The sequence below is a fragment of the Schistocerca nitens genome, chromosome 8 (genome assembly GCF_023898315.1).
Source record: "Schistocerca nitens isolate TAMUIC-IGC-003100 chromosome 8, iqSchNite1.1, whole genome shotgun sequence".
Classification (NCBI taxonomy): Eukaryota; Metazoa; Arthropoda; class Insecta; order Orthoptera; family Acrididae; genus Schistocerca; species Schistocerca nitens.
Genome location: NC_064621.1, coordinates 396817038 through 396835884, shown reverse-complemented (window position 1 = coordinate 396835884; position 18847 = coordinate 396817038). Strand labels below are relative to the sequence as shown.

The 18847-nt window shown below is 40.7% G+C and overlaps 1 protein-coding gene across 5 annotated transcripts in view; it reads right to left on the bottom strand.

Annotated features, from left to right (window-relative positions):
* The window catches only part of LOC126198437 (uncharacterized), a 111798-nt gene that overhangs the window by 63142 nt on the left and 29809 nt on the right, over positions 1-18847 (bottom strand). For 4 of the 5 annotated variants that reach the window (XM_049934752.1, XM_049934751.1, XM_049934755.1 and 1 more), the window contains exons 3-6: positions 10759-10803; positions 9416-9462; positions 9224-9313; positions 6549-6755 (exon numbers count right to left, since the gene is read on the bottom strand). In XM_049934752.1, the coding sequence (XP_049790709.1) occupies positions 6549-6755; positions 9224-9313; positions 9416-9462; positions 10759-10803 (389 nt within the window). The remainder of the gene's footprint in view (positions 1-6548; positions 6756-9223; positions 9314-9415; positions 9463-10758; positions 10804-18847) is intronic. The other variant, XM_049934754.1, reaches the window with a different exon arrangement.

The following is an 18847-nucleotide window of genomic DNA, read 5'->3' as shown; positions in this document are numbered from 1 at the left end:
GTGCAGTTCGGCCCCCTCAAAAAACACTGTGTCGGCACCTCTTGTCGACACAACAAGTGGCGACGAGGCTTAAAAGAGGATTTAGTGTTTGTATTAATTTGCTTGTGTCATGGCTTCGCCGCAATCTCCCGACGTACTGTCCGAATTTTATCGCTTGCAGAATCAGCAGACGCAGGCGTTATTGGATGGCCTTGGACAGCTCGTCCAGTGTCAGCGTGCAATGCACACCGATGCGGCCGCCACCGCTTCATCGCTACCGCAGCCACAACATGCAGTTGCACCCCCATTTCGACCGTATGATGCAGCCAACGAAACCTGGACGGAGTGGTCACGCCAATTTGGATTCCATCTCGCCGCCTACAGAATTCAAGGTAACGAGCAGCAGCCTCACTTATTGTCTTGTGTAGGGGTGCAAACGTACCGTGTGATAGTGAAATTGTTTCCCCGACGCGACGTAGCACCTCTATCCTATGACGAAATTTTGTCTGCTTTAGATGCCTATTTCAAGGAAACAGTAAATGTCGTTGCAAAAAGGTATACGTCCTTTCGTACAAAACGTACGGCCGGTCAGACTGATAGGGAGTGGGTTGCAATATTGCAAGGACTTACTAGGGAGTGTGCTTTTGAGTGTGAATGTGGACTTCCTTATTCAGATACAATGGTACGTGATGCCACAGCACAGAACGTTTCTGATGTTCGCATACGGGAACAGATTTTGAAACTAGTCAATCCCTCCCTTCAACAAGTGATAGACATATTGGATAGGCAAGACACACTTGACTTTGCTCAGGAATCATTTGAAACTTCGCCAGCAGTGTGTCACATTAACCGGCCCGTCGGGCGTGCTGCACGGACCACTAAACAGCCCTCTCGCACGTCCGCGCAGCTGCGGCCTAGCTCTCAAACACGTGTGCCACGTAAGCAAGCAAATGCAGTGAAATCATGCCCGCGGTGTGCAACTAGACATTCGCGTGACAATTGCCCGTCACGCCAAGCTATTTGCTTTTATTGTCATAAGAAAGGACATGTTCAAAGTGTTCGCCAGAAAAAGCTCAGATCGGCCACTCGCATCCATTCCAGGCCCTTTGCTTCGCGCCGGAATCGGAATCGAACCAAGAATACTCAGGCTCGTGAACCTTTGCCCATGGACATTCATGTAGTTAATTCCACTCTGCCCAGTGCCACTCTCTCTAACAGTGACTGTGTTCGTCCCACAAACAGTGTGCGTCGACATCGCCGGAAATCCCGTCAAGTCGCAAGTGCTTCTGTACCTGTCTCAGTTCAAATTGCACGTGAAAGTCGCTCTTGTCGTCAGCAGGACAATAAACTTTTTGTAGACTTGGACTTTGAAGGCAAAGTGATACCATTCCAGCTCGATACCGGAGCTGCAGTTTCATTACTCAATTGCGACACTTACAAACAACTGGGCAAACCGCCATTGCGTGCCGCAAATGTTCAGCTCACTAGTTATTCAGGACAGCAGATCCCTGTGTTAGGACAGTGCACTCTTCTTGCAACATACAAGGGACAAACAAAACTTGTGTCATTTTACGTCCTTCGTTCTTCTTCTGCAGTGAACTTGTTTGGTTTAGATTTATTTCAGTTGTTTAACTTGTCAATCGTAAATCAGGTCCTATCAGTGAACGAGACTGTGCCTTCCGCCAGTGTTTCTCGTCTATGTGAGGAATTTGCAGACATTTTTGCACCGGGCCTTGGTTGCGCTACGAACTATAAAGCACCTTTGGAACTGAAGGTAAACGCGCAACCGAACTTTTTCCAAGCGCAATGTTCCCACGCATTGCATTATGAGGTCGCCCACTGCTACAATATCTTGTATCGGTCCACTGCTAAGCACGGAAACGCTGATGCGTTGTCCCGTTTGCCTGTTGCTGAGGATAAAGCATTCGATTCTTCCGAACTTGCTTGCATGTTCATTGATGCGGAAACCGATAATGTGGTCGAAACGTTTCCGATTGATTTTCGTCGTGTGGCTACAGCCACAGCTTCTGACCCTGTCCTTGCTACCGTTTTGCGTTTTGTTGCTACGCAATGGCCCTTGTCGAAGTCACGGATCGAGGATCCGTTGGTTCGCCGATTTTTTGCTCACAACGAGAGACTTTTTGTATGACGTGGTGTTTTGTTGTTGCGTTCTGATAATGATCAGTCCCGAGTCGTGGTCCCACGTTCGTTACAGTTCTCTGTCTTACGGCTTCTTCACCAAGGACATTGGGGTATAGTGCGAACAAAACAACTTGCTCGTCAGCACTGTACTTGGTTCGGAATCGACGCTGCGATTACGAATATGTGCTCTTCTTGCATGGCGTGTGCCGAACAACAATCCGCACCGCTGCGGAAATTCTTTGCTTGGCCGAAAGCCACTTCCCCTTGGCAACGCTTACACATCGATTTTGCTGGTCCCTTCTGGAATGCTCAATGGTTGGTTGTGGTCGATTCTTTCAGTAATTTTCCTTTTGTTGTCCGGATGTCTTCCACGACGTCTTCTGCCACCATCCAAGGGTTACCTGCTATCTTTTGCATTGAAGGTCTTCCACAGACTATTGTTTCCGACAATGGCCCACAATTCATGTCCGCAGAATTTCAGTCCTTCTGCATGGCCAAAGGTATTCAACATCTGACGTCCGCGCCGTTTTCGCCTCAGTCGAACGGTGCCGCTGAACGATTGGTCCGGACTTTCAAGTCACAGATGTTGAAGTTGAAAGGGTCGCATTCTCGGGAGGACGCGTTATTGCTGTTTTTGTCCTCATATCGCTCTCAGCCCCGCGATGGTCGCTCGCCAGCTGAGTTGCTCCACGGTCGTCCTCATCGAACCTTGATGTCTTTGCTGCATCAGCCGCATCAGGTTCCTGTGCAGCGGCAGACTCCTGCTTTTGCTCCTGGCGCCGTTGTCTTCTATCGCAACTATCGAGGTTCACGGCGTTGGCTCGCAGAGCGCATTCTTCGCTGCCTCGGCCGCGCGATGTATTTGGTTTTGGGGGCCTCTGGTGAGGTGCGTCGGCATCTCAATCAGCTGCACCTCTGTCGTTGCCTGGGTTCTGCCGCTCCCCGTCTGCTTTCAGCGACGGTGCTTCCGGTCAACGCCCTGGGGACCCATCTACTGGCTCGCCTCATCCCCAGGTGTTACCGACGCTGCCTTCCATTTTGCCCCATGGCGACGCGCCGCAGCCGCCGCCGCCACCGCCTGTTCTCCCGCCGGCGCCGCCCGCAGTGGACGCTTCGCTGCAGCCGCCGAGCGCCTCCCTGGGTCACGCGCCGCCGGTCGCTTCCGGTGACCAGCTGTCCTCCGCCATGGAACTCTTGCCCGCTCCGGACCAGATGTCGTCATCGCGCGTCGGATCCCCCGACGCAATGGAGGTCGACCCTTCGGCCCCTCCTGTCTCATTACGGGCGCATACACCGCATGTTGTCGTGCACCCTGGACTAGGTTTCCAGGCGTTTCCTAGCTCCCCTCGGACCGAATGGCCGGGTGCGGGTGGCACAGCCTCGCCTGTTGTTAGGCTCCCCACCTCATCGCATACGTCAACATGGGGTCCTCCCCACGGCGGGCGGAAGCCTTATCACACGACCGTTCGCCGATTTGCGGGGGAGGAATGTGGTGTCACCGCCAGACACCACACTTGCTAGGTGGTAGCTTTAAATCGGCCGCGGTCCATTGGAACATGTCAGACCCGCGTGTCGCCACTGTCAGTTATCAGACCGAGCGCCACCACACGGCAGGTCTAGAGAGACGTACTAGCACTCGCCCAGTTGTACGACGACGTTGCTAGCGACTACACTGACGAAGCCTTTCTCTCATTTGCCGAGAGACAGTTAGAATAGCCTTCAGCTAAGTTAATGGCTACGACCTAGCAAGGCGCCATTTGTCACATTGCATGTATCTTAAGAGTCTCACTTGTATCGTCAAGAGCGCTGTACCACAAAAGATGGATTAAAGTTAAGTATTATAGCAGCTACGTACTTTTCTTTATAGCATTCATTACGTATCCTGTTTCAGACTTCACGCCATCCTTCGTGCGCTTATAGCGTGCAGTTCGGCCCCCTCAAAAAACACTGTGTCGGCACCTCTTGTCAACACAACAGTCACCGTCACCCTTGAAGTAGTTCCAATCCGCACGTACACACTGGTCCTTGTACTTCTGCCACTGGTCCAACGTTGTCTGGGAGTCCGGTTCTTTGACGGTGTTTATCACCGCCAGCGATGCTTCTTGAATCCTTTCTTGAGTGTTGAATCGGCTGCCTTTCAACTGAAGTTTCAGTTTTGTGAATAGAGCGAAGTTGCAAGGTGCCAAATCTGGCGAGTACGGTGGGTGGGGTACAACCGCCCTGTTGTTTTTTGCCAGAAAGGTCCTGGTGACCAAGGACGTGTGACAGGGTGCGTTGTCGTGATGCAACAGCCAGTTCCCTTGACGCCAAAGTTCGGGCCATCGTCGCTGCAAGTTTTCAAGGAGCCGTCACAAAACAGCACAGTAGTATGCAGAATTCACTGTTTGGTTGGGTGGGACAAATTCTTTGTGCACAATTCCCTTGGTATCAAAGAAAACGATGATCATGGTCTTCACTTTGTTCTTCATCTGTCTCGCTTTTTTGGGTCTTGGAGAGCCCGGGCTCCTCCATGGGATGATTGCTGCTTTGTCTCTGGGTCATAACAGTAAATCCAGCTCTCGTTGACGGTGATAACCAATGACAAGAAGGTTGGATCATCAGTTGCGGTCTGACAAAAGTCCATGCACACTTTAACACGCTGTGCCTTCTGATTGGCAGTCAAGATTCTTGGCACAAATTTTGCGGTGACATGATGCATGCCGAATTCATCAGTAAACGTTCATTGACATGTCCCATAACCAATACCCACTCCATCCGCAAGGTCTTGAATGGATCCATCGAAAATCGCTGCACACCAAACACAGAGTATTACGGAAATCACTGTGGACACGCAGCTGAATGCCACTCTGCACACTGACTCATCACATGTGCAGCTCTTGCCACCTAGCGGTGCAAAGATCTACTACTCCTACTTTCCAGATGGCAGTACCAGTCCCAAAAATTTTGGATTCCACCTCATATCTACAGCCATTCTTGGAAATAATTTTCCCAAATGGAAACAAATAAATGCATTACTGTGACACTGCCAAGGGAAAAAGAATGACATAAAACACAACAACCCTCTCCCAAACACAACAGCTCTCTCCCCCTCTGTACACACACACACACACACACACACACACACACACACACACACACACAGTTTCACTGGTTGGACCATCAATTGGTGTGTAGTACAGTTTTTACCAATTTTGTTACCTGTATTTAAACTGTCTAAGCTGAGGGGCTCGGGTGTAAAATGTAGCTGACATTTTGGGCAAGAATGACTTATGCAGGATAATGATGCAGTATCTTGCATTTAGAGTTAAACATAAGAGTAAGTTTTCAAAAATAACTGCAGATGGCAGAAGAATACAGTTTATCCTTTCCTGGTAACTAGAAACCACTGCATGTATAACATGGTATGTGCGCCAAAATGACTACTAGGAAGAAGTTGAAGTTTGGAGGGAAGATGAATGTGAACAATACTGAAGTGTTAGAACGGCTATTAAGCATTGATTAAGAGTTTGATGACTCTGATTAAAATCCATTTTGCCAAGAGACAGAAAATAAGACATGAAAGTGGTTGTAAGGAGGAATATTAGGTAAGAAGTGTCACTAATCTCGCATGTACACAATGACATCTGCTGTAGTTAACATGTTATACATGGTATGCAGAGGTCCATGACCCACTGAGGCAATCAAACTGAATGATGTTCTTGCCTTGTTTCCAATACTTACAAGATATTGAAAGTAGCTAAGAAATCCAAAGCAAATGATGAGAGCAATGAAAGTGAAATCTGAATACCAGTATTAATGTTTTCAAGTCAAACTTAGTAAATTTAATTACATTATACTGTCTAGTTAATATGTTATCTTAAATTATTATCCATAATTTTTAATGCCAAATTTTCCTGTGGTAAGTGAATATTTGCAATATCATGAAAAATACTGTATCTACATTTTACGGCCATGAATAAGATGGTATCAACTATATAATTTTTGTTAATATCTTGTGTACTGTTCCTTTTTTCTAATTTTAAAAAAGTTTTGATTTTGTAACCTTACAGGTGAATTCTTTAATGTTCAAATATTTGATATAAAATATGAAGAAACAATGGAACAGTGCAAATGCAAATTATATTTTTCATAGATTTTATAGCTAATAACTTCAAAACATTAAAATGTCATTTACTATGTTTTACACCTGAGCCCTCAATTAATATAGCAGATATATAGAAATTAATATCCATTCTTGTGTAACAGCAATAGCACGAATGGCAACTGACTGGTCTTCACTGAATTAGTAAATCCACTTATTTTTAACTACTCTAACACTGAAGTTGAGAAAATTACCACTAACAAGCAAAATGTACTACTTCCACTTCTCAATGCTGACAATGTGGCTGTTTTCACACAGTGGGTAACTATTAATAAGCATACTGTACCTTCTCAGCCTCATATTCTTCAACAAATTCAGTTTTTTCCTCTTCTGGAAGGTCTCGCCACATCTGACCAATAATTTTTCCGATCTCCCATAGTTTCAGCTCAGGGTTCTGAGCTTTTACCTGATCCCATACTTTTCGACTGTACCTCATATATGGCATCAATGGCTTCTCTGGAGGTTTAGGTGGCTTTGGTACTCTTGTGTCACCCTAAGAAAGAAGATGACATATAAAACAAGTTTTCAATTCAAAGAATTAAATCTAATTTTTCTTTCAACTATGAACAAAAAGTTTTCTAAGCAGACAATGTCTTGTAGGAAGCCTCAGCCGTTATTTCCATTCAATTCAAAGAATTAAATCTAATTTTTCTTTCAACTATAAACATTTTGAAACATGGCCAGTAAATTTTCTAATCAATGTCTTGTAGAAAGCCTCAGTTGTTATTTCCATTCTGATTTATAAATTTCTTAATCACATGGCAAACATTTGTGCCTCTAGTATGTGACCTTACAGTCATCATTATATTTACAAAATGTGTCAGTGTACATAAGAAATGTTTGTAGACTTCAGTATTCCACTCTGAGATGAAAGCCAATCAAAGTATAACCAACTTCTGTTTCAGATTCATCAACAATGGTGGACACCAGCACCCTCATTTGTCACAAAGCTATCATTCCCAGCCACTTGGTAAGAATCCACCGGGATCATTACTCCTCTGCCAACCCCCACAGCTATGATTAAACAGTTCATTATAATACAAATGGACCCAGCATAACAACCCTGCACGCCCAATGTCACCTACCCGCTAATTGAGTTTTCCTCATTGTTCGGTCCTGCCAACACCTCTCACTTGATCCTTGAGCTCAACACCTCTACAGCTCAGTGGATTTTCTAATCAAAGCCAATCTGGAGGTGCTCAGGCATCCCTGAGCTATTTCTGCCATATTCCTTTCCATTTCATTTCACTGCATCAATTCAAAAACTGTCAAAACCTGCTACATGTATCTCCCAATCCCCACTGTTCCTTTCCTGATATGAAAGACTGAAAGATCATGTCATGTATTGCTTTTCAATGGCCTACATTCTCAATACCGCTTTCAAGGGGAAAGGAGGAGGAGGAGGAGGAGGAGGAGGAGGAGGAGGAGGGGGGGGGGGAGAAAGAAACTGTTTACTAGTGTTTCAGGCTGTCACCACACTCCTATCAGTGAATGGTTTTGTATCTTTGCATTGTTGTCCAGCATTGATAAACTTGTGACAGAATAAAAGCTCTGAACACTGCTACACCTCAAACAATGAGACTGGAAAAAATATGACAAGTTAAAACTTGGTTCTGGAGCAGATCTCACACCCAGACTAGTTCATTTTACAGGTAATGCATTACTCAATTAACTCATCTTAAATGTTTTAGTCCTGTATATGCTCCATGAATATCAAGAAACCTGTAATTTAAATAACACAATTACAACCCAGTAATTCGTTTGATTGGTTGGCTCTTTTTACTCCAGAAGACAATGTTAATTACTCAATAATGTAAAGCAATGCAATATAAATACAAGTCTCTATTGCAGCAATTTGCATAAAAACTGAAAACACAAATAGCGATAGTCAAAAACTTTTTACTTATTTCCTTTTTCTCCTCATGTTAAATGTCCCAATGATTGTAAACCGACTTAAAACAGGACACTTGTTTTAAGAGGAGGAGCAACGAAGATGATCTAAAATGATTGTAGTACTTGCCTAACAGGAAGCAATACTAATAGTTTAAAGTCCTATCAACACTGATGACCTTACAGAATCAGAAAGCCAACAGGAACAAACAGGGAAGGAAACTGTTGTTACATTACTAAAGAAACTGGCCTCCCATCTGCTCGATACAATTCAATGAAACTCTAGACAATGTTTAAATGTTTTAACAATAGAATGTACCTGAGAATTTCATGTGTTTTGATGGCTATGACACCCCTTGGAGTTCAGTAGCCTAACTCAGAAAGGCTTTCTTTATTCACACACATTGGGTTTGTCTGTTTAGCACAGGGAATGGATGAATGTAGTGTACGTGGAGTCTAGTACCATATTTGCGTTCTTGATTGTGAAATAGATGAGAGAGAGGGTGAATCTCAACATGAGAATATATCTTACACCTCTCAAATAACACAAGTGGGCAACCAAGCAAACTACCCCACCTGATACAGAAGCCATCGCCACCACCACCACCACCACCACCACCACCACAGTCATCATTTATCAACAGCAACACGCACCCACACTCACGAGACACCATGGAGAGATTCAGAATTTAATGCAGGGCATTACCACATAGCCCGATGATCAAGAACTTTAAACCTAGATCTTTGCTCTCCATTCCAATTATAGGATTCAAAGCTGTAACCCCGGAGTCAAGCATCACACAAGCTATCACATAAGCATGTTTGTAGCCTTGGCTATGACGACGGGGTACCTTAACCACTGTGTCAACATCACCTGGTCTTCTGTCTATGAGTTATGGAAAAAACTAAGCACTTTAACGCACACAGACACTGGAGTTTTAAATTCTCTTATAATCTTCCTTTGTCCCCATAGCATCATATTGTTTGGTAATAAAATGTTTACACCAAGCTGTATTCCATTATATACTGCAATTGAACAATAAACCAAAAGAAATCTTGCAGATCACTTACACCAGCTCCTTTTCCAACTTTCTGTGGGTTAAATCCTGGATGCCCATGAGGTGTTGTGATGAATGGACTCTGATTCGCAGATGCATCTTTCTGAAAAAGTAACTTCCATTTAAAACAGCATCTTCATTGATAATCACACCATAAGAGAAAATAATGCTCCATTAATTTGAAGTATTATAGTTTCTTTCTTACCCCAGAACTAGATGAAGAATTTGAAGCACTAGTTGGTCTCAGCCGCTCTGTAATTAGACAAAAAGGAAAATGGACAATTACCATTTGTTTCTAGAAAATGTTACAAAAATCTGATACACATGCCTGAATAGAAAACAATGTTGTCATTAGATCTCCAAAATATAGTAACATACCTGCAGAAATTAACATAGCACAATACTATATTCATTTTTAATAACAATTTATTCTCATAGGTGAACTCCAATGCACTGTCACAACATTTCAAATGTACATGAGGAGTTTATCTAAGATGAAGGCCATAAGTTTAATTTAATTTTCATCACATTATACTTGCAGGGAAATTAAATGTCCAAACTTACATCATATTTACACATTAGAAGAAAGAAGATACATGCAGATGTTAAAAACTAAAAACATTCTTGCACATGCAGAGAGAATGTCAGCAATTCTCAACTGAAAATGTGTTTATTACCTGATCATTGAAATCTTGCAGTGTTGGCCTCTTTCGGAATAAGTTTTATCTGTACTATACTAACAAGGACAATATTTCTCCCTCAGAAATCCACAAATAACCTTATCACAGTTTTCATTAATATGCACATGCTGTACGTTTGTCACTAATAACAACAATCAAATATTTTTCAATAATATCACGTCTTCTTAACAGCAGCAGTATGAGAAATACATTAGGAAACTTTCCACCTGTTAGTGATTACCTCATACATCTGTAAACATACTTTTTTGTTACTTTTTAGCAACATGTAAAGTAAATGAAACAGTGAAGCATGTGTCAGTGTGAAAAAAGAATAGTAATTATTATGACTGCTAGTCATTTACATTACTGGCATCTTTCAGCAACAGATTGAAACTAAACCTAAACTGCCTCATTTCTTCAAGATTAACAATCTCTTTCAGTTACTGTTTTTGGAAAAACGCACAAAGTGCAAATTTCAAATTAATGTAAAAATATGACAATCACAACATACGAAACAGCACGTGCTAAACAATAGTTTGAGAAGATGATGATAATACAATGTCCCATTTAAGTTAAACACTTTCTACACCTTGTACAGTTATACATAGAAAGGAAAGAAAGGAAGCAAAGAAATCCCCAACACCACACCTAATGCAGGCATAACATTATTTACTGGAAGACAAACTCACACCCAACACCGAAGCCTTTTATTTTTTCATTTCCTTTTTCATTGAGTAATGATAGCTGACAGATTTTCATGTTAAACATTAATTGCAAATAAATTAACATAAAGTGCAGCCATTACTACCACTGGCAATGGTTAATTTTTCTCACTGACAAGAAAAAGCAACAGCAAACCAAAACTTACCTCTCAAAATGTTTAAATTCATAGGAGGTCCAGCTGACAGCAAATCTAAGAAATACAAAAAAGCATTTCATAACAAACTGAGCTACAGGAAGGAAGTAATTCATTAGCTAAAGAAAACAATGTTAGGTGTGTACAGATGCAGAAGCCTCTTTTTGAAATATGTTAAGTTCACAAGTAATGAGTGGGCACATCATTCTCACCTAATGATACAATGCAAACTACATACAATAGGCTGGGCCATTCTTTTGCAAACCTGGTCTGTGTTCATGAAATAACTAAATACATTGGGAAAGAAGAAGCTGTAAATCTTTTTCATGCAGGCTTTACAAACTAAAGGCAGTAATGAATCAATGGCTATCATATTTCACAGATTCCTAGACCCCCTCTCTCCAGTTATCTGCAACACTTCATATTCAACAAAACTGGTAATTTTTAAGGTACAAATGTACTTAAAAATTGTATATTTGCTTTTTTGCCTAAGATTCAACCCAAGCAAAGCATAATTAAAAAGGAAAAACCAGTCTTGCATAACAACATGAAACACTGTATAAGTCACAGCTGTGCACTAACAAGATTAGTAGTTTCAAAATGTAGCAATGAACTACAAAAGCCCTAAGCAGCCTGGGTAAACACCATTCTCCACACCATTTTTGGTGAAATGAGTTGTAACTCTATGTTTCGTCCAATTTTGTTTGTACTGTGCACAGAACCACGAGTTAAATCGTAAAGAAATAATGAATAAAGGAAAACACTTTCACCAAATGTTTGGCAAAGACTTGTGTTTACATACATACAAGATGGAAGAGGGCAACATTCACAGAAACTGTAAAAATGTTATGGCTGTTAAAGTGCTGAGTAAGAGTAACAGTTTCAGAGTGTCTGAAACCATTATATACGTAGAAATTTTGCTTACAATATGTTTTGGTATACCAGAACTGCTGATTAATGACCAGCCTTAACATTGGCTATTCTGTGCCCTGTAATGTGGAGAGCAAATTCTGGGGTTAACGGATTCTAAATAGTTGGCTGCTAAATTATTCCAAACATTTCTGTCCTGCGGCTGGTCACTCCTCCAAAAAACGAAGAAAGGGAGATGGTTAGTAAGTGTAGAAGAATACAAGTCATCTCTGCATTATCTAAGAAGAGTATTTGAAAAGGAGGACCTTGCCATTACCCTGACCATCTCAATGTAGCAGCTTACTTCAGCGATAGGTATATTACACATCATGTATTAACAATTGTGAAAAGGATATATTACTACCACCATAAAAATGGCATGTGCATTAAGTTGCAGACAGGCACAATAAAAAGACTGTTACAAAATAAGCTTTCAGCTAAAGCCTTCTCCTGAAGAGAAAGGAAAAAACATACACACATCACACAAGCAGGCACACCACATACACACACGACCACTATCTCCGGCCACTCCAGCCAGAATGGAACTGTGTTGCATCAAACGGGAGCAGCAATTCGGAGTGGGACTGGGAAGGGGTGAGACAGCAGGGTATGGTTGGGGACAGAGATGTCAGTGTTGTCATGTGGAGTATGCAGAGACTATATGGTGGCAGGAAAAGGCTGTCTGGTGCCATGTCAGCAGACTTCGAGGAGCGGTAGAGGAGAGGAGCAGAGAAGGGAAAAAGATTAACGGGTGCACTGGCAGAGAGTGTCACACAATGAGGATGAGGGGGTACGACTTTAGGAGGAGGTCACAGGATAGAGGGAGTGGAAATTTTTGGGTGGAGGGTGCAGGGACAGTAAGTTATCATAGGCTGAGGATGGGATAATTTCGGGTGCGGAGAATGTGTTGTAAGGATAACTCCCATCTGTGCAATTCAGGAAAGCTGGTGGCAGAGAAAGACTCCAGATGGCCTGAACTCTACTATTCCTCCCCTCCTTCTCTGCCCCACTCTCAATTGCTGCTTAAATCAACAGTTGCAGTCTGGCCAGAGCAGCTGGATAAAGCGGTCATGCTTGCAAGAGATGTGCCTCCTCGTGAGAATGCATGTATGTTTTCCTTGTTACCAATAAAAACTTGAGAAGTACCGCTTTAACCATAGCTATGGTACTCATCACAAGGAGAACTTCAACTTCTCTCATATCACTTAAAACTTTAAGCTCAAACACCACTGCACACAGGGCTAAAAATATATAACAATCTACAAGGTAGGAACATATTAAACATGGACCTTGGTTCTTTGAAAATATTACTCCATAATATTGTAGGAGAAACACACCACTATACCTCTGAAGAACTCATTGAGACAGTTTTACACTTCAAACAATAGAAAAATGTAGACAACTAATGTCGTAATAAATGTTGTAGTGTTACATGTATTTTTATTAGATGTACTTGCATCACTGTTAATCTATAAAGTGTAACTTTCTAATAACAATGTAAAAAGATCTTTTTTAAATCTTTATAACCTTTTCCAACTTGACGTGTCTTCTGTACAGCAGATCTAATTACCTGTGCACGGTATTTAAAGAGACTAATAAATAATACTTCACATTTTCTTTTTTGAAGAAGGCTTCAAAAGTCCTTTCCTTGTTGGCCAGATGCTTAGTTTGTAAGCCTTTTTGTTGAGCTTGTCTGCAGCTTAATGGGTCATCCTTTCGCAATTGTTGATATTCCAGCCAGGACTAAACTTCATATTTTTTCGGCCCAAATTGTTTTTAATGCACACAGTGTACTTCCTCATAAAAGTGCATTATGAACACAAATGGTCAGTAGTGTCCTTAAATAGGGACATGCTTTCATGTATTTTCATGTATGTTATCAATGAGATGTAGATAACACAGCACACAAGAAAATTCACTCTCTGGAGTGACAAATGCCTGTGACTATCAAAATTCTTGTCGATGGTCAATGTTTCAGTTTTAAAATACTGAAATTAGAAAATGAACAGGACAAATGCGGAGGGGGTGGGGGGGGTGGGGTTGGGGAGGGGGGGGGAGGGGGGCGACACAGAGCTCCACAGATACGTGAATAAAATGGCCTGTTTCAGGTCACACTGATATAATATACTTTAATTTAAAAATAAGAATCCAACACCACTGTTGCACTGAATTGCAAATTGACATTTTCTTATTTTTATAGACTGTACATGAAGAAAACAGATAAATTCTACACATTCCTTCCACACTGGAACTAATTAAGCTGGCGCTGTTAGATATGCCATGAAACTACACTGCATGCCATTCTACAATGCAACTAGAAGTATGCAAGACTAATAATACATGATTCAATGGAACATTTTGTTCAGTTTTGACATGCTACCTGTACACTATAAAGCACAAAAACAAACCACAGGTAAGCACTAACAAACACAGAACATTCTTCTGGTAAATTAGTTAGGAACATAAATTCCGCAAAAACATGTTACGGTTTTACAGTAAATTGAGGTGAAAAACTACTACAGGTACACTACAAAGAATGATACCCCATTTGAGACAAAATAGGAGTTTATACTCACCTACTTCTAAAACTAATACCTGGAACACAGCTTACATATGCGCAATTAAAAAATAAATGCCTTTCGCTATAGTTTTCATAATTTTGATGAACTCCTTCCTCAAAACCATGAACAAGAGACCCAAAGGGCACAACTAGGATTCAGACGTTACAACTGACAGACAGCTAAGATGAAAATTTTCACAGTACTAATAAAAGCACTGTTTGAAATCAATAAGTTAAAGGCAAAACACACACTTAAAGAAAATGACACTGTGCAAAAGGAAATACAATATAAAGGCAATTTATTTTACCAAAGGTTCCTTACTGAACTATACCACAACATACACCACCACAATTTCCAGAAAGATCAACAGCAATTTCCAGAAACATCAACAGAACACATCAATAATATGGCATCCAATGTATACAGATCTCTCTAACAGAACTGAAATGCTGCATTAAATACAATCTATGAGGAATGAAATTCCGAATTGGCCACAACCATGCACTGAAATAAATTGAATAGTGACAATTGAAGATTTGTGGCGGACCAGGACTTAACTTGCCAGACCAGGACTCAAACCTGAAAGAACAGACATCACACTATAAAAAAATATATATGCCTTGATGGCATTAATGATCATGCAATACAAATGCACTCTTCATCCACCTACTTGCAGGAATCAGCATCAGGCTACAAGCAATGAGGGTAATGGACAGGGATTGCTACGTATGAAGTACACGACAACTTTGGAATTTGAGTTGAACAGGAAGTGTGTTCAGATGGCCAAAGTGGTTAAGGCGACCACTTCCATAATTCATGACATCCGGGTTCAAGTCCTGGTTCAGCACAAATTTCCACTTGTAGCCACTGAATTTATTTCAATGCCCGGATTTGGCTAATGTTGGGATTTCAATATCATCATGTATACATATGGCTATATGATGAAAACATACATATAAAAACACAGAAACATATACATATAAAAAATTCAATCCAGCCTGTTGTGTGTGTGTGTGTGTGTAACTGCTTGCAAGTGTAGAACGTGATGTGTTGGAGAGCCTATGAAAATTGCAGAACAAAGGAATTACTAATGTCAACATTATACTCATTTGAAGTAGGCAAGCAACTCAGCTGTCATCATGCACTGCTTCACTTGTAGGCATTAAATGAAACAGAAAAAGATACCTGCAATGTGATACAGGTTCCAACCCTCTGAGGCAGGAAGAGGGCAGTGACTAACATTAGAGTGTTGAATACTTTATTCACCAGGAACGTAGTTTAAGAAAAGCTTGAGCTCTCTCATTCAATTTGCTGGATGTCAAGGAAATGCCTTACACAAAGTTGAGCACACAGTAAAATTCTGCATCACCACTGACTCGCCTAATGTTACTGTACAGAACATAATGTGATCAGTACAAATGGCCGCTACTGAATAAAAAAAAACTCTAGTGGACTGATTCTCTCCTATTTTTACTAACTGAGACATAGGGCACCAAATGCTCATCGAAAGTGTAGAAAAACAGCTGTAATATAACAAACAGTCTTCTATTTTTTGAACAGTCCTCTAACCCAAAGGAAGTAACTATCTCCTTACAAATTAAAATAAAATAGTAGAAGTAAATTTTATTGTTCCATACCAACCTTTTATCATTTGGCATTAATACATTAAGCTCTTATACTGTCGTTCTTATGTGTGTATCACAGAGCAATTTTTCATTTCCCACTGTCTGTATATTCAATTTTTCACTGAAGAGAGGGTTCAGTTTTCACATCCATATGGTATATCATATTACAGAATTTTAGTAATTTTTGATTTCCACTCATAGTGTGCAATGTATTGCAGCACATACGTTTACACCTACATCAATATTACGCAAGCCACCTGACGGCGTGTGGCGGAGGGTACTTCTGGTAGTAGTAACTGATCCCCTCTTCCCTGTTCCACTCATGTGGGGAAAATGAATGTTGGTAAGCCTCTGTATTTGCTCTAATTTCTCGAATTTTTTCGTTATGATTATTTGGTGAGATGTACATGGGAGGAAATAATATGTTATACAACTCATTCCAGAAAGTAATCTCTTGAAATTTCAATAGTAAAACTCTTTGTGGTGCACAACACCTCTGTCATAGGGTCTGCACTGGAGTTCGTTGAGCTTCTCCATAACGTTCTTGCGCTGACTGGATGATCCCATAATGAAATGGCTACTTTTTGTTGGAGTCTCCCCCCCCCCTCTCTCTCTGTCTCTCCCCCCCCTCTCTCTCTGACCCCCCCCCCCCCCCCACACACACACCCCATCAGTCCTACCTAGTAAAGGTTGCAGATCGATGAACAATACTCAAGAATCGGTCAGTTGCATTTCCTTAAGATTCTTCCATTGAATCTCAGTCTGGCATCTATACTGAAGGGGATGGAATTCATTTTTTTTATATCTATCACGAATAACAATTTACTTCACATCCTAGAGGACCATGTGGCACTTGTTTAACTACCTGGCTATCACGGGATTCCCTAAGTGTCCTCTACTATGGAAGCTATGATTGTGGTTTTTGTTCTGATATATATTTTTCTTCTTTTTGTTCTTTTGATTATCAAATACAAGATCCAGCTAACAGCGCAACATTTGGAGGACATTTGTTCAAATCAGAGTGATGGTATACTTGTTCCAATTTATAGTGATTAAAATTCTTCTGGGTATTATGCCGTGTCATTGCTAAAAACTAACAACAATAATAAACTAAAACAGACGTTTCGGCCAAATCGCGATGGCCTTCCTCAGGGCATGACTGGTTTTGCATGGGGATTGGTGCTTCTATTTATTACAGACTATCGATGTCTGACGTCACTGTTGTAAAACTTTTAATTGGCCTTCTAATATGATTGCCTATGATTGCGGAAGCCTACATTCTTATATCTTGTTCCAATTTAATTTAATAGCATACTATTGCCCGTCAAATAACGTCACGAAAGGGCTTGTAACAGATTATAAGCTTTTAGTGCCTCTAACTGATGCATATTTAGCATTATTTGTAAGTTCAAGTTTCTATAAAAACTTTGGGCAGTCCGTATAGCCTTTTCAAAATCAACACATACATCAGTAGCTCGAACTAAATTTTCTGATTTACCAAAATTTGGTGCAAAAAGAAACCATTATGTGCAAAGCATTAATATTTTCGAAATACATCATGTTTATGTAACAAAATTATATCAATTCCAACGTTACATTTTTTCCAATATTTCATTATCAACTTTATATGCTGGACCCAACAGGCTAATCAGTGTTTTTCGAAATGACATATACAAAAGTAACCTTTATCTGTGAAAAGGATAAATCATTTACACAAAGGTTTGACACAGCAATGAATGCAATACATTTTTTGAGTTTTACGCCCACCGAAAACAGCTAGTTCCAGATATTTCCACTCATCATGGAGTCGAATAATGGTGCAGAGTGTGTACTGCATTTTTTATGGTTTCATGAATCCAAATTTGCTACTACAGTTCAAAGACAATTCAAGATTAAATGTCACAAGTCACTACCTCAAAGACAAACTGTTGATAATTTGTACAATTGCTTCAACAAAAGTGGCTGTGTATCCCACAGGACAGTGGGTTAGGGATTGGACAACTTGGATTAGACATGGTGGAACAACACCCTGATCACCAAGATCACCTGATTTAACTCAGTGGACTGCTGGGTACAGGGTTGTTTTAAAGACAGAGTGTTCATTGCTCTGCTTCCGGGAAAAGCTGACCTGCGACAACGGATAATAGAAGTAGTTTCCATCATACAAGAAGACTTGCTTTATTGGATTTGGCAGGAAACTAATTACAGATGAGACATTTTCCTCTGTTCATAGAAAAAAAACCTTCCCTGGTTCCCAAGAAACATGTTTAAAGCCAGAATTTTTTTCTGACAACTTATAAGCAGTTAATATAAAATTAATAAATGTAAGAAAAATAATATAAATGCTAAGTGGGGAATAATTTTAGAAAACGTGCAATAAAAACTGATGATACTATGATTACCAAAATAGAATTACTGTTCTCTCTCTCTCTCTCTCTCTCTCTCTCTCTCTCTCACACACACACACACACACACACACACACACCTGAACGCCAGTTAACTGAAATTAAGTGATGGAAGCCATTTTTGATACCAATTTTTTTTGGTTAAGCTATGAATATCTAATATGTACCACAATAGTATGTACTGTATGTATTTTTGAAAGCTATGAACATCAAACAAATTTTAAAGAATCTCTTTGTTGAGAGGTCGTATATTTTTTCTTCTTCTGATTCTGCTTTCCCAGCTTCACTGGACCACTTCAGTCAATAGTTTCCTGGTCACCTTTTTCAATAGGCTTTCTTTCTGTATTGCCCAGTATCTTTTCATTTGCTCTGATCTTTTGTGTTGTTCCTCACCTGTAAATGTCCTTTTTATTGTTTGTTGTTTGCCTATTTTTGGTTTAAATCTTAATTTTATGTTTTTCAGTTTCCTTAAATTCTCCGTTTTGTTTTGAAAATTGTCCAGGGTTAATTCTAACTCTTTAATATCTTCGCCAATTTCCTTATCCATCCTACTTGTTGCTTCATGTCCCAAAGTTTCTCTATGATTTTTCTTGGTAATCTG